Source organism: Cherax quadricarinatus, chromosome 80 (assembly GCF_038502225.1).
Source record: "Cherax quadricarinatus isolate ZL_2023a chromosome 80, ASM3850222v1, whole genome shotgun sequence".
Classification (NCBI taxonomy): domain Eukaryota; kingdom Metazoa; phylum Arthropoda; class Malacostraca; order Decapoda; family Parastacidae; genus Cherax; species Cherax quadricarinatus.
Genome location: NC_091371.1, coordinates 16,253,906 through 16,269,212, shown reverse-complemented (window position 1 = coordinate 16,269,212; position 15,307 = coordinate 16,253,906). Strand labels below are relative to the sequence as shown.

General features: G+C 41.2%; 1 protein-coding gene across 1 annotated transcript in view; it reads right to left on the bottom strand.

The window, feature by feature from the left end:
- The window catches only part of nonC (serine/threonine-protein kinase Smg1), a 134,974-nt gene that overhangs the window by 101,482 nt on the left and 18,185 nt on the right, over positions 1-15,307 (bottom strand). The window contains exons 11-17 of the mRNA XM_070102179.1: positions 11,568-11,768; positions 8,913-9,038; positions 8,624-8,740; positions 7,935-8,150; positions 2,511-2,729; positions 1,132-1,296; positions 295-449 (exon numbers count right to left, since the gene is read on the bottom strand). Of these exons, the coding sequence (XP_069958280.1) occupies positions 295-449; positions 1,132-1,296; positions 2,511-2,729; positions 7,935-8,150; positions 8,624-8,740; positions 8,913-9,038; positions 11,568-11,768 (1,199 nt within the window). The remainder of the gene's footprint in view (positions 1-294; positions 450-1,131; positions 1,297-2,510; positions 2,730-7,934; positions 8,151-8,623; positions 8,741-8,912; positions 9,039-11,567; positions 11,769-15,307) is intronic.

Below are 15,307 nucleotides of genomic sequence, written 5' to 3'. Positions count from 1 at the left end.
CAGTTATTGAATGAGTGATTGTGAATGTATCTTTTTCTTTGGATCACCCTACCTTGGAGTGAAATAACCAATGTGATAAAAAAAAAAAGTAAGTTATGTACTGTACTAAGAAAATGAAATGAAACGGCAGCTGGTTGTTATGCACAAGAATGTTGTATACAGTACTGTATTCTTAAAAATATGACATGATGCTCCCTTCTATACTCAATAAAATAAACAAATACTTTATTATACTCTTACACCATAATTTAAAATGCATCAATTAAAAAATACAAAGTTAAATGCCAAACTTACTTTGGCTGAGAGACATGAAGAATAAATGCCATAAGTGTGTGAAATGCATTAGATGGCAGCTGTCCAGAAGTTGACCTGAGGACAAAGTGCCGCTCAAGACTCTTAACTGAGGTTGAGTCCAGACTTCCAAATTCCACACTTGATGATGAGTCTCCCTGCGAACGAATACGTTTTCAAAAATCCATTAAGAGCATTGCTAATTTGATTCAAAAAGCACGAATCTCAATTTTTTTTTTAACACACTGGCCATCTCCCACACAGGCAGAGTGACCCAAAAAAGAAACAATTTCACCATCATTCACACTATCAGTATGTTGCCAGAGGCACACAGATACAACATTTTCTATGTCACTTTAAAAGCAAATAACCCAAATCCCTCCTTTAAAGTGCAGGCATTGTATTTCCCAAAACATTACCCTGCTCACACTCCAACAGCTTGTCACATCCCAAAAATCATTTGTCTCCACTCACTATCTAACACACACACATGCTTGCTGTATGTTCAAGCCCCTTGCACACAAAACCTCCTTTACCCCCTCGCTCCATCCTTTCCTAAAATGACCCTTACCCCTCCTCCTCTCCACCTCAGATTTATACACCCTCCAAGTCATCCCCCACAGGTGCTGTATAATCCCTATGGGTTTAGCACTCCCCCATGATAATAATAATCTGTCCTAAGTGACCAAACCACCACAAGACAATACAAAATGGATTAAAAAGCAGAAAGATGCCGGCATGTATGGTTGTACATAGAAGAAACACATTCACTGTCATTCATTCAATCACTGCCTTACCACAAGTGTGCTGCTGTCACACGTCAGAATTATAACCACTTACCTTATTTGCTGTGTACTCATTTTCCTGGGTACCATTGCCAGTACAGAGTGAGTGAGAAACAGCACTGAGAGGTAACCTTGCCAACAGATCAAGATACATGCTTCGGATTTTTGGGTCTTTGTGGCTCACGTGGTGAACACACAATTTTATTACTTCTTCCAAGTTCTACAAGTAAAAATATAAAAAGATATAAATGTGTGCTGTACTTTAAATAATAAAAAGGAAATACTCAAAATACTCTGCATTAAAATAAAATTTTGATTATTAGGCCACCATGACCAATTACAAATTGAAGAACAAAAATTCACAAGACCATGACTGGAACAAATTACATGAATAACCCACACATAGGAGAGAGAACCTCACAAAGATGTTTCAGTCCAACTTGGTCCATTTACAAAGTCACTTTGTGACTCTGTAAATGGTCCAATTCGAACCGAATTTTCGTCGTAAGCTCCCCTCTCCAGTGTGTGGTTTGTGTACCAAACGAAATCTCATTTTATGAATATAGTATAAAATATACACATACATATGTGGCTAGCTGGCCCAGTGGCTAACACGACGGCCTGGAGTTTTTTTAAGTATTTTCTTTTTGGGGATTTTCTTTCTTTTTTGGGTCACCCTGCCTCGGTGGGAGACGGCCGACTTGTTGAAAAAAAAAAAAAAATATGCAATACACATAATGTGGAAGATTTGCATTTACAAGCTTTTACACAGTATGTATGTCATGTACTGATCTATGTACTGCAGTCACAATACAATCTGCATGTACTCTATCATAGATTCATACTATAGCAAGTCACATAATATAATTAATTTAGGCACATTGTATATGTAGCTTAAGTCACCACAATATAATGTTATGATTGTCAAGCACAGTGCCTTAATTAAAATATAGTTTGACTAGGGAAATGCTCATGAGCTGTTTGTGACAAAACCAACATGACTGATAAGTATACCTGTTTCCCACCAATGCAAGTTGACCCAGACAAAGAAATATATTCACCATCTCTCATTCAATAACTTTCTTGCCTGGTTGGCAATGCTCCCACACTGAGTGTCCATGGTTCAATCCCCGACATGGGTGGAAACAATGGGCATGTTTCCTTACACCTGCTGTCCCTGGTCACCTAGCAAGCAGGTAGGTACCTTAGTGTTAGTTGACTGGTGTGGGTCATATCCTGAGAGACATGATTGAAGGACTCCAGTGGAAATAAGACAGATAGTCCTTGATGACATACTGATTTTCTTGGGTTATCCTGGGTAGGTAACCCTCCAGGGTTAAAAATCCAAGCAAAATCTCATCTTATCTTACCATGAAAGTAAAACCACTACAACCCCAATTTATATTTATTAAAAACAAAAGATTTAAAATTTACCTGAGAAAGGGGCAAAATTGAGAAAATTGTAGACAAGCAAGCAGCAACAGCAGAAGTGACAGAATTCAGATGGTGGTAGCCTGTTTGCACTATTGTATCAATCAACTGTGTGAAGATCTTAATTTTCAGAAGCTGAGATACAGAGGTTTCACAGCTTCGCATTACATCTGCAGCCCACTCTAGGCACAGCTGCAGGATGTTAGCCCCAGTGACATGCCTCTGAAAACAAGTGCTTTACCTATTAATATTAAAATCACATTATTGCGCATACAGTATATATATATATACACACACACAGGGGCCAAGAGCTAAGTCTCGACCCCTGCAACCACAATTAGGTCAGGTGAGCACACGCACATGCATGCACACACACGCACACACTGTAGTAAATGAGAGTGCTAAGCTATATATGGAGGCCCTAACAGACCACAGCAGAGCCCAGGGAAAGCCGGGAAGGGAAAATGACAGGCCACTGAGCCCAAGTACATTAGCTAGTGAAACTGAAGAAAGGAAAGCTGCAATGGAGGAAATTAAATTGAATAAGTGGATACGCAAGGATATGCAGTGGGAGAATGAAAGGGAGAGGTCAGTCTTTGTGTATGGGCTCCAGGAAGTTGAAGGGGAAACATATGAAGCAAGAAAACATGGGGAAAAAAAAGCAATTGAAAGCATCATAAAAGCAATAGGAGAAGACGACATGACCCAGATGGAAAATTTTCGGAGAATAGGGGGGTTTGCAAAAAGAAGGACCCGGCCAGTGAAAGTGGTCTTCAAGGCAGAATCGATTCGAAACAGGATCCTGCAGGAGAAAGCACGATTAAGGGACATGCCGGCATACAGGAAGGTGTATCTTGAACGCGACAGAACACAGGAAGAAAGGCAGAAACAGAGAGATGGTACGAAGGCGAAAGGAGGAAAGAGAGGGGATGGAGGAGACAGACAGGAGATCCCAGACCCAGGAAGAAGATCAAATACAGTCTCCCTCACAACTTCCTATAGAAGCCCCCCAACCAGGTCAACCCCAGTGCAACCAAACACTCTAAACCAAAACACCCATGCCATATCCAATGTCCCCACCCACTGCATTACAAACTCCACCCCCACAGCAGCCACCCATAGTTCCTTATCAGGTCTCCCACTTCCCCAACCCCAATATACCTCCCAGACCACAGTCTTAGAAAAGAAGTTGAAGGTGTGGTATACAAATGCAGATGGAATAACAAATAAGTATGAGGAGTGGCATGAAAGAATCAAGGAGACATCCCCAGACATAATAGCACTCACAGAAACAAAACTCACCAGAATAATAACAGATTCAATCTTTCCATCCAGATATCAAATCCTCAGGAAAGACAGAGGGAGGAGAGGGGGAGGAGGAGTTGCACTGCTCATTAAAAACCAGTGGGGTTTTGAGAAAATGGAAGGAATGGATGGCACGGGCGAAAGGGACTACTTAGTAGGAACAATCCAGTCTGAGGGACATAAGGTGTTAATTGCAGTAATGTACAACCCACCACAGAACTGCAGGAGGCCAAGAGAAGAATACGATGAGAGCAACAGAGCAATGGTCAACACACTAGCCGAGGTGGCCAGGAGAGCACACATGGGGGAGCAAAGTTACTAGTTATGGGTGATTTCAATCACAAGGAGATTGACTGGGAAAACCTGGAACCCCGTGGGGGTCCCGAAACATGGAGAGCCAAGATTATGGATGTGGTACTGGAAAACCTCATGCATCAACATGTTAGAGACACTACCAGAGAGAGAGGTGAGGATGAACAAGCAAGACTGGACCTAGTATTCACCTTGAGTAGTTCGGACATCAAGGATATCATGTATGAAAGGCCCCTGGGAGCTAGTGATCATGTGGTTCTGTGCTTCGACTACATAGTTGAGCTTCAAGTGGAGAGAGTAGCAGGAATAGGTTGGGAAAAACCAAACTACAAAAGGGGGAACTACTCAGGCATGAGGAACTTCCTGCAAGACATTCAGTGGGAGAGAGAACTGACAGGAAAACCAGTACAAGAAATGATGGACTATGTGGCAGCAAAATGCAAGGAGGCAGAGGAGAGGTTTGTTCCCAAGGGAAACAGAAATAATGGGAAGAACAGAACGAGTCCTTGGTTCACCCAAAGGTGTAGGGAAGCAAAAACTAGGTGTACTAGAGAATGGAAAAGGTACAGAAGACAGAGAACTCAGGAAAATAAAGAGATTTGCCGAAGAGCCAGAAACGAATATGCACAGATAAGAAGGGAGGCTCAGCGACAATATGAAAATGACATAGCATTGAAAGTCAAGTCTGACCCGAAGCTGTTGTATAGCCACATCATGAGGAAAACAACAGTCAAGAACCAGGTAATCAGACTGAGGAAGGATGATGAGTTCACAAGAAACAACCGAGAGGTATGTCAGGAGCTCAACACGAGATTTAAAGAAGTATTTACAGTGGAAACCAGTAGGACTCCAGGAAATCAGAACAGGGGGGTACACCAGCAAGTGCTGGATGAGGTACATATAACCAAGGAGGAGGTGAAGAAGCTGCTATGCGAACTTGACACCTCAAAGGTGGTGGGACCAGACATCTCTCCGTGGGTCCTTAAAGAGGGAGCAGAGATACTGTGTGTGCCATTAACAAAGATCTTCAACACATCAATTGAAACTGGGCAACTCCCTGAGGTATGGAAGATGGCAAATGTAGTCCCAATTTTTAAAAAGGGAGACAGACATGAGGCACTAAACTACAGACCTGTATCACTAACGTGTATAGTATGCAAAGTCATGGAGAAGATCATCAGGAGGAGAGTGGTAGAGCACCTGGAAAGAAACAAGTGTATAATTGACAACCAGCACGGTTTCAGGGAAGGAAAATCCTGTGTCACAAACCTACTGGAGTTTTATGACAAGGTGACAGAAGTAAGACAAGAGAGAGAGGAGTGGATCAACTGCATTTTTTTGGACTGCAAGAAGGCCTTCGACACAGTTCCTCACAAGAGGTTACTGCAAAAGCTAGAGGATCAGGCACACATAACAGGAAAGGAACTGCAATGGATCAGAGAATACCTGACAGGGAGGCAACAATGAGTCATGGTACGTGACGAGGTGTCAGAGTGGGCGCCTGTGACAAGCGGGGTTCCACAGGGGTCAGTCCTAGGACCTGTGCTGTTCTTGGTATATGTGAATGACATAACGGAAGGGATAGACTCAGAAGTGTCCTTGTTTGCAGATGATGCGAAGTTAATGAGAAAAATCAAATCGGATGAGGATCAGGCAGGACTACAAAGAGACCTGGACAGGCTACAAGCCTGGTCCAGCAACTGGCTCCTTGAGTTTAACCCTGCCAAATGCAAAGTCATGAAGATTGGGGAAGGGCAAAGAAGACCGCAGACACAATACAGTGGACCCCCGCATAACGATTACCTCCGAATGTGACCAATTATGTAAGTGTATTTATGTAAGTGCGTTTGTATGTGTATGTTTGGGGGTCTGAAATGGACTAATCTACTTCACAATATTTCTTATGGGAACAAATTCGATCAGTACTGGCACCTGAACATACTTCTGGAGTGAAAAAATATCGTTAACCAGGGGTCCACTGTATAGTTAAGATGGCCAAAGACTGCAAACCTCACTCAAGGAAAAAGATCTGGGGGTGAGTATAACACCGAGCATATCTCCTGAGGCGCACATCAATCAGATAACTGCTGCAGCATACGGGCGCCTGGCAAACCTATGGATAGCGTTCCGATACCTCAGTAAGGATTCCTTCAAGACTCTGTATACCATTTACGTCAGGCCCATACTGGAGTATGCAGCACCAGTTTGGAATCCACACCTGGTCAAGCACGTCAAGAAATTAGAGAAAGTGCAAAGGTTTGCTACAAGACTAGTCCCAGAGCTAAGGGGATTGTCCTACGAAGAAAGGTTGAGGGAAATCGGCCTGACGACACTGGAGGACAGGAGGGTCAGGGGAGACGTGATAACGACATATAAAATACTGCGCGGAATAGACAAGGTGGACAAAGATGGGATGTTCCAGAGATGGGACACAGACACAAGAGGTCACAATTGGAAGCTGAAGACTCAGGTGAATCAAAGGGATGTTAGGAAGTATTTCTTCAGTCACAGAGTTGTCAAGCCGTGGAATAGCCTAGAAAGTGACGTAGTGGAGGCGGGAACCATACATAGTTTTAAGGCAAGGTATGATAAAGCTCATGGAGCAGAGAGAGAGAGGACCTAGTAGCAATCAGAGAAGAGGCGGGGCCAGGACCTATGACTCGACCCCTGCAACCACAAATAGGTGAGTACAAAAAGGTGAGTGTGTGTGTGTGTACACACACACACACTCACACACACACACACACACACACACACACACACACACACACACACACACACACACACACACACACGGGGCCAGGAGCTCGGACTCGACCCCCGCAACCTCAACTAGGTGAGTACACACACACACACACACACACAGTGATTATGTATAAGTGATGAAAGTGTTGAATGATGATGAAAATTTATTTTCTTTCTTTTTGGGTCACAATGCCTCAGTGGGAAGAAGCCAACGTGTTAAAAAAGAAAAATTGCAAAGAAACACAAAATAGTTTACAGCAAAGTTCTGGCAGGTCGTGTTTGTTTGGTCAAGTGCCCAGCAAACGATTAACTACCGTGCGATTTGTTTACCGAACAAAGCATCTGAATAACAATGAATACCTCCATAATACATGATGTTATGTACAAATAATTTAACCAGCAGTGAGCCACTAGAATGACTATGAGGAATGAGGTGTTAAAGGGTACAAGCAAAATATTAACCTCTAGTTTAAGGTAACTTAGTTTAAAGTGATGAATGGTAGTGTTAACTTTCAAGCTAGACAAAATATTCAAAATAAGATGATAGTTGGCGAATGCTTAAGTGCAGACACAGTACACAAATAACCCGCACATAAAAGAGAGAAGCTTACGACGACGTTTCGGTCCGACTTGGACCATTGACAAAGTCAATGGTGACTTTGTCAATGGTCCAAGTCGGACCGAAACGTCGTCATAAGCTTCTCTCTTTTATGTGCGGGTTATTTGTGTATCGTTCCAGTCACGGTATTGTGCCTCTTTGTTATTGATTTGCAGACACAGCCAATACAGTAGCAGGCAAGACACAGTTACAGCAATGTATGGAACAATCATGATTATAACTATATGAAATTTATAATGCTGAAGCTACTGGGCTCTGAAAGTATATATTTCTTTTTTCAACACGACGGCTGTCTCCCACTGAGGCAGGGTGACCAAAAAAGAAAGAAACACTTTCACCATCATTCACACAATATCACTGTCTTTGCAAAGGCACTCCAAAGAGTATATATAAAAACCATGACTAATTATCTTAAGAGATGTACCAATTCTTATTTGTTTATTAACCTGGTGAAAGACTGAAGAGAGGACTGTGAGGATCGTAGTAAAATTCTCACTGGTCGAGGAACCAGAGAAGCCTCCCGGGGATCCTCCAGAGAACTTTACCGACACAGAGGACGGTATAAATGGAGATGAAGCCCCAACTATGAGGGTGCTGGAGCTGATGTAGTGGGAATGCTTGGCACAATGTGAATACAGGAGAAACAATATTGCATACTGAACCTGCAAGAAGAGAGATGCAATAATCAGTTATGTATAATCTATAAAAATAAAAAAAAAATGATAACTGAGATACTCAAAGCTAAAAGCATACAGTATTGTACTATAATTATGAAGGGTTCCTCCTTTCATGCTGTAGATGAGGTCTGGTCCCATGGCAGCTAACTGTATATAGACTGCATATGGTAAAAGTGTTTTTCTTTTTCAGTTCATCCTGCCTCAGTGGAAGTTGGCCAGTGTGTTAAAAAAATACGAGAAGCCCTAAATCTGTATGGGTCATACTATGCCATGGAAGGGGATGGTAGCTTCATTTCCTTATATCAAAAGCCTTTCACCAGCACCACAGTGCCCCTTTCAAAGGTAATATGTCAGGTAGAGACTTCAAAACACTGCAGATAGAGAAGAAGGGAAGAAATAGAGAGAGTAAAACAATTACTGTACAGTACTGAATTGAAAACTTAGTTTGATTAACATACCTCTGGATAATGTAATGCTAATTGTGAGCTGGCTGGTGTAAGGTGATATGCCAGCAGGTCAACTAATGAAGGAGTAAGAGCCCACATCGTGATTATGGAGTTTCTTGTGTTAGCTACCTGACAATGCAACAGTGTCTATATGTAGAAATATTTTTCAAAACTTAGAGAAATCAAAATAATAAGTCATTCAGTATGGTGTATTTACAATAAAATTATCTTAAAAATTTGAAGAACAAAAATTTCCAAATATTATTTGAAATATAAAGAGTTTCTTAATCCAAGTACTTACTTCAGCCAGGACTGTCATATAATACATCATCAATATGGTTGCTTCAGTTTCATTATACTTGACACCTTCCAATACATCAGACACGGTAAACACAAAACCCTCTGGTATCAGTACACGATGAGCATGCTGTAAAAATTTCAAGAATGATCACTTGGCAAGTTTTATACTGCCAAGGTAGTTATTAACATTCAGGGTCTGGTACAAGTGCATTCTGTGAAAGTTGTGCACTACCTTAGTATCTGTGAAGAATATGTTTAGACAAAAGTTGTAAATGGTGAATTTGTGGAGAATGAACTACAGCAGGCATCATAAATGTGCATACCCACAGGTGTATGCCTTTTGCAGACTATCTGCTTGACAGATTTAAGAAATGCCAGGGCAGCCTTTGCTTGGAAGATGGCACCCCTTGCCATACTGCCAAAGACATAAAGAACTGACTAAATTACTGTGATTAGTCTATACTTTATTGACTGGCCTGGAAACTCACAGGACCTAAATCCAAGAGAACATTTAGAAACGTAATAAGCATAAGCTTTATGGCAAGGACATGTAGTCTAACCCCAAAATCTTGAGTGTTATTATGCAGGTGTGAGAGAGTACGGACTTTTCTATCCTCTATAATTTAGCCTTATCAGTACCTAGGAGACTTAAGGTGAGGAACACATACATATTTCAGTATTATATGAATAAACAGAAGGATGGATGAGGGGACTGAACTGCGGTTCGACATTCTATTGTCTTGGCTACCTGGGCTTCTAATAGGAAAAAAACGGAACCAATATTTATTGTATATATTCTGTCAGAGAGATCAACTATAACTCAACTGAAATCCTCCCCACAGCCCAGGAACTTTAGAAGTAGATCTATGCTTACCCCCCTTCAAGATCATATCAATATGGTGAGCAGTCTCATGTTCTGTGTTATCTGTTTATGCATGTAGAGTGGAACCTCAAAAATCAAATGTATCACATATCGAACGTTTCGAAAATAGGACCATTTTTTCGGACAAACTGTGTCCCTATTATCGAAAGCGGCCCTATTTTCGGACTGCTGGGTACGGGACCTGTCTGCCGCCCGCTCTGTCCGCGTCCTCGCGCAGGCGCCGTGAGCAGTCTAGCTTTGTTTATGCTTGAGTGAACACTAACCTGCGCTCTCATTCACGCATTTTACAATTATTTCGTTGTGTTTAGTGCTTGTGGGACTGTGAAATAAGCTGCCATGGGCCCAAAGAAACTTGCTAGTGGTACCCCTGTGGTAAAGAAAGTGAGAAACACCATAGATGTGAAGAAGGAAATAATACAGAAGTATGAGAGTGGTGTGAGACTTGTTGAGCTTGCCAGGATGTATGGGAAAAACAAGTCGACCATCGGTTCTATCCTGTCAAAGAAAGAACAAATCAAGGAAGCTGATGTTGCGAAAGGTGTTAATATAGGGAGTGGATGAGGTGCCTTCTTCAAAGATTAAGGAGATTTGTGCCAAGTGGAATGATGTCTAAATGTTTGTGCAGAAGTACCACCCTGAGCAAGCTGAAACAAGCCATCTTTGCAACAAGTTCAGTGACAGAACCATGTCCCATTTTAGGGAAATGTTAAAGAGGCGCCAGAAACAGAGGACTGTGGACAGTTATTTTGTGAGACAGGGGTCCAGTGACTCTCAAGCTGGTCCTAATGGCATTAAAAGACAGAGAAGGGAAGTAACCCCAGAGAGGGCTTTATCTGAAGTCCTCGTGGAGGGGGATTCTCCTTCCAAACACTAACCCCAACTCCCTCTCTCCTCCTCCCTATCTTCCAGATGCCATCACCAACCTTCAATAAAGGTAAGTAAAAATGTTATTTTATATGTATTACTATACATAATTAAAAACTATAGTATTTGTTGTATGTAAAACTGTAATTTATCTCTATAAAATGTATTTTTTGTGTGAATATTTTTGGGTTTCTGGAACGGATTAATTGTATTTCCATTATTTCTTATGGGAAATATTGCTTCGAATTTCAGACTTTTCAAATTTAGAACTAGCTCCTGGAACGGATTAAGTTCAATTTTTGAGGTTCCACTGTACATATTTATGACATCTACCTAGAAAATGAATGTAGTGTTTAAAGCTTCTATACCTTGTAATTTATATAAAACAGTCAAGTGAAAACTTATGCTCTTCAGTTAATGTATTTAATCATATAGTTTTGGAACTCTGGGTTTCAAAATAATCATCTTGGAGGAGTTCCAGAAGGAATATTGTAATGTTACCATATTTTCTGGCTTATAAGGAGCGCCTTTTTTTTTCCACGAAAAGTCTTGGAAAAATCACTCTGTGCCTTATATGCTAAAGGTCAGAGTCAAGGGTAGGCTTCGGGTTATGTTTTAGAATGAAGTAAAAGGGTAATCAGCCCTTGAACATGATTACTGATTTACCATTATGATACTTTTGTTGTGCACCTTATACACTGGAAAGTACAGTACTTAGTCCTTGGAGCAAGTACAAATAGGAAGTGCATCTGTTTCGTTCTCAACGGATGGAGGATCAAGCCTCTGCCACATCTTGAGCTGAATAACCCACATGGGTTTAGCACTTAATATGAATTATTAAATTAAAATTGTACTGTGTTAGTATGAATGAACACTTGATAAATATTAATTTCAAAGAACAAGACAAACCTGCAGATCAGCCAGAATGTAGTTGTAAGCTTCTTGTAGTAAAGGAACATTCTTGAGGCTAAGAACTGCATGATACACTCCAAGAGTCGCTTGCCAGATGGAGCGGTGGGGAGATAACCGAAGACTTCGTAAAGGAGAGGATTTGCCAAGTATTTTTTGTATAAACTCGACTGACAGGCTGCCGCCAATCTGCTTCAACATCTATACACATGGAAAAAATACATAAAAGGACAAGAAATCCACCTTAAATGTGATTAGTGTTAAGCAAGACACACTAGTTGATACAACCATCTGTGATGAGTAAACAAAATTGCCCCAACCCTTGTGTACTTAAGCAAAGAAAATTACCAAAGAAAGAAAAAGAGGAAGAGCAAGTGTGTTAAAGAGTTAGAGAGAGAGTCAGAGAGAGAGAGAGTGCTGTTGGACATATTAATGAAATGAGGTCAATGCATGAGAGAATAAATAACTGAATAAAGAAAAAATGTGTATTTCATATCTCAGCAGGTGAATAATTCTCAAACCTATTACTGTGTAATTTCATCTTCACCTGCTGAGTAATACATGTAGCATCCAGAATGCAATAAATACCTCTCTAAGAAACATTTTATCAAAAGCATATCCAAGATTAAAGAAACTAAAACACAAGAGCTTAAAAAATTCTTTCTCCGTCTTAAATTGAAAAAAAAAAGTGAAGCTGAATGGATGCCAATTTTTTCTTTGCAGAGCAGTTACCTATGATGAGTTCCAAGAATTTTTCTACTGCCAGAGCCTGACCTTGGGCCAGGCTTGTCTGGGTGTAGGAAGTGCTACAAACATTGAAATCTAAAAAATAAATAAAAATATATAATACAATATAAAAAAATATCTTCTTCTTTCAACACACCAGCTGTATTCCACCGAGTCGGGGTGGCCCAAAAAGGCAAGGTGGCCCAAAAAGACAAGGTGGCCCAAAAAGGCAAGGTGGCCCAAAAAGGCAAGGTGGCCCAAAAGGTAAAACAAAAGTTTCTCCTTTTGCATTCAGTAATATATACAGGAGAAGGGGTTACTAGCCGCTTACTTCTGGCATTTTAGTCGCTTCTTATGACACGCATGGCTTACGGAGGAAGAATTCTGCTCCACTGTCCCATGGAGAATATAATATAAATAGTATATAATAAAAATATATATTATAATTTTTTTTTTTTCAACAAGTCGGCCGTCTCCCACCGAGGCAGGGTGACCCAAAAAAGAAAGAAAATCCCCAAAAAGAAAATACTTTCATCATCATTCAACACTTTCACCACACTCACACATTATCACTGTTTTTGCAGAGGTGCTCAGAATACAACAGTTTAGAAGCATACACATATAAAGATACACAACATATCCCTCCAAACTACCGATATCCCAAACCCCTCCTTTAAAGTGCAGGCATTGTACTTCCCATTTCCAGGACTCAAGTCCGACTATGTATATGAAAATAACTGGTTTCCCTGAATCCCTTCACTAAATATTACCCTGCTCACACTCCAACAGATCGTCAGGTCCCAAGTACCATTCGTCTCCATTCACTCCTATCTAACACGCTCACACACGCTTGCTGGAAGTCTAAGCCCCTCGCCCACAAAACCTCCTTTACCCCCTCTCTCCAACCCTTTCGAGGACGACCCCTACCTCGCCTTCCTTCCCCTATAGATTTATATATATATATAATATATAATAATATATAATATATAATATAAAAAATACAAAATGGTAGTAGGTTGGTAGACAGCAACCGCCCAGGGAGGTACTACCATCTTGCCAAGTGAGTGTAAAACGGAATCCTGTAACTGAATTTACATGATGGTAGGATTGCTGGTGCCTTTTTTCTGTCCGTTAAACATGCAAGATTTCAGGTATGTCTTGCTACTTCTACTTACACTTAGGTCACACTACACTTACATGTACAAGCATATATATACACACCCCTCTGGGTTTTCTTCTATTTTCTTTCTAGTTCTTGTTCTTGTTTATTTCCTTTTATCTCCATGGGGAAGTGGAACAGAATTCTTCCCAGTAAGCCATGCTTATTGTAAGAGGCGACTAAAATGCTGGGAGCAAGGGCCTAGTAACCCCTTCTCCTGTATAAATTACTAAATTTAAAAAGAGAAACTTTTCCTTTTCTTTTTGGGCCACCCTGCCTTGGTGGGATACGGCCGGTTTGTTAAAAAAAAAAATAAGATATACAAGAATCACACATAAAGTGGGAGTTGTCACAGTTGCTCTTTGCTGATGACACTGTGCTCTTGGGAGATTCTGAAGAGAAGTTGCAGAGATTGGTGGATGAATTTGGTAGGGTGTGCAAAAGAAGAAAATTAAAAGTGAATACAGGAAAGAGTAAGGTTATGAGGATAACAAAAAGATTAGGTGATGAAAGATTGGATATCAGATTGGAGGGAGAGAGTATGGAGGAGGTGAATGTATTCAGATATTTGGGAGTGGACGTGTCAGCGGATGGGTCTATGAAAGATGAGGTGAATCATAGAATTGATGAGGGGAAAAGGGTGAGCGGTGCACTTAGGAGTCTGTGGAGACAAAGAACATTGTCCTTGGAGGCAAAGAGGGGAATGTATGAGAGTATAGTTTTACCAACGCTCTTATATGGGTGTGAAGCATGGGTGATGAATGTTGCAGCGAGGAGAAGGCTGGAGGCAGTGGAGATGTCATGTTTGAGGGCAATGTGTGGTGTGAATATAATGCAGAGAATTTGTAGTTTGGAAGTTAGGAGGAGGTGCGGGATTACAAAAACTGTTGTCCAGAGGGCTGAGGAAGGGTTGTTGAGGTGGTTCGGACGTGTAGAGAGAATGGAGCGAAACAGAGTGACTTCAAGAGTGTATCAGTCTGTAGTGGAAGGAAGGCGGGGTAGGGATCGGCCTAGGAAAGGTTGGAGGGAGGGGGTAAAGGAGGTTTTGTGTGTGAGGGGCTTGGACTTCCAGCAGGCATGCGTGAGCATGTTTGATAGGAGTGAATGGAGGCAAATGGTTTTTAATATTTGACGTGCTGTTGGAGTGTGAGCAAAGTAACATTTATGAAGGGGTTCAGGGAAACCAGCAGGCCGGACTTGAGTCCTGGAGATGGGAAGTACAGTGCCTGCACTCTGAAGGAGGGGTGTTAATGTTGCAGTTTAAAAACTGTAGTGTAAAGCACCCTTCTGGCAAGACAGTGATGGAGTGAATGATGGTGCAAGTTTTTCTTTTTCGGGCCACCCTGCCTTGGTGGGAATCGGCCAGTGTGATAATAATAAAAAAAAAAAATGCTAGTAGGTTGGTAGACAGCAACCGCCCAGGGAGGTACTACCGTCCTGCCAAGTGAGTGTAAAACGGAATCCTGTAATTGTTTTACATGATGGTAGGATTGCTGGTGTCTTTTCTGTCTCTTAAACATGCAAGATTTCAGGTATGTCTTGCTACTTCTACTTACACTTAGGTCACACTACACATACATGTACAAGCATATATATACACACCCCTCTGGGTTTTCTTCTATTTTCTTACTAGTTCTTGTTCTTGTTTATTACTTCTTACCTCCATGGGGAAGTGGAACAGAATTCTTCCTCCGTAAGCCATGCGTGTTGTAAGTGCTGACTAAAATGCCGGGAGCAAGGGGCTAGTAACCCCTTCTTTTGTATGGATTACTAAGTTTAAAAAGAGAAACTTTCGTTTTTCTTTTGGGCCACCCTGCCTTGGTGAGATGCAGCCGGTTTGTTGAAAAAAAAAATT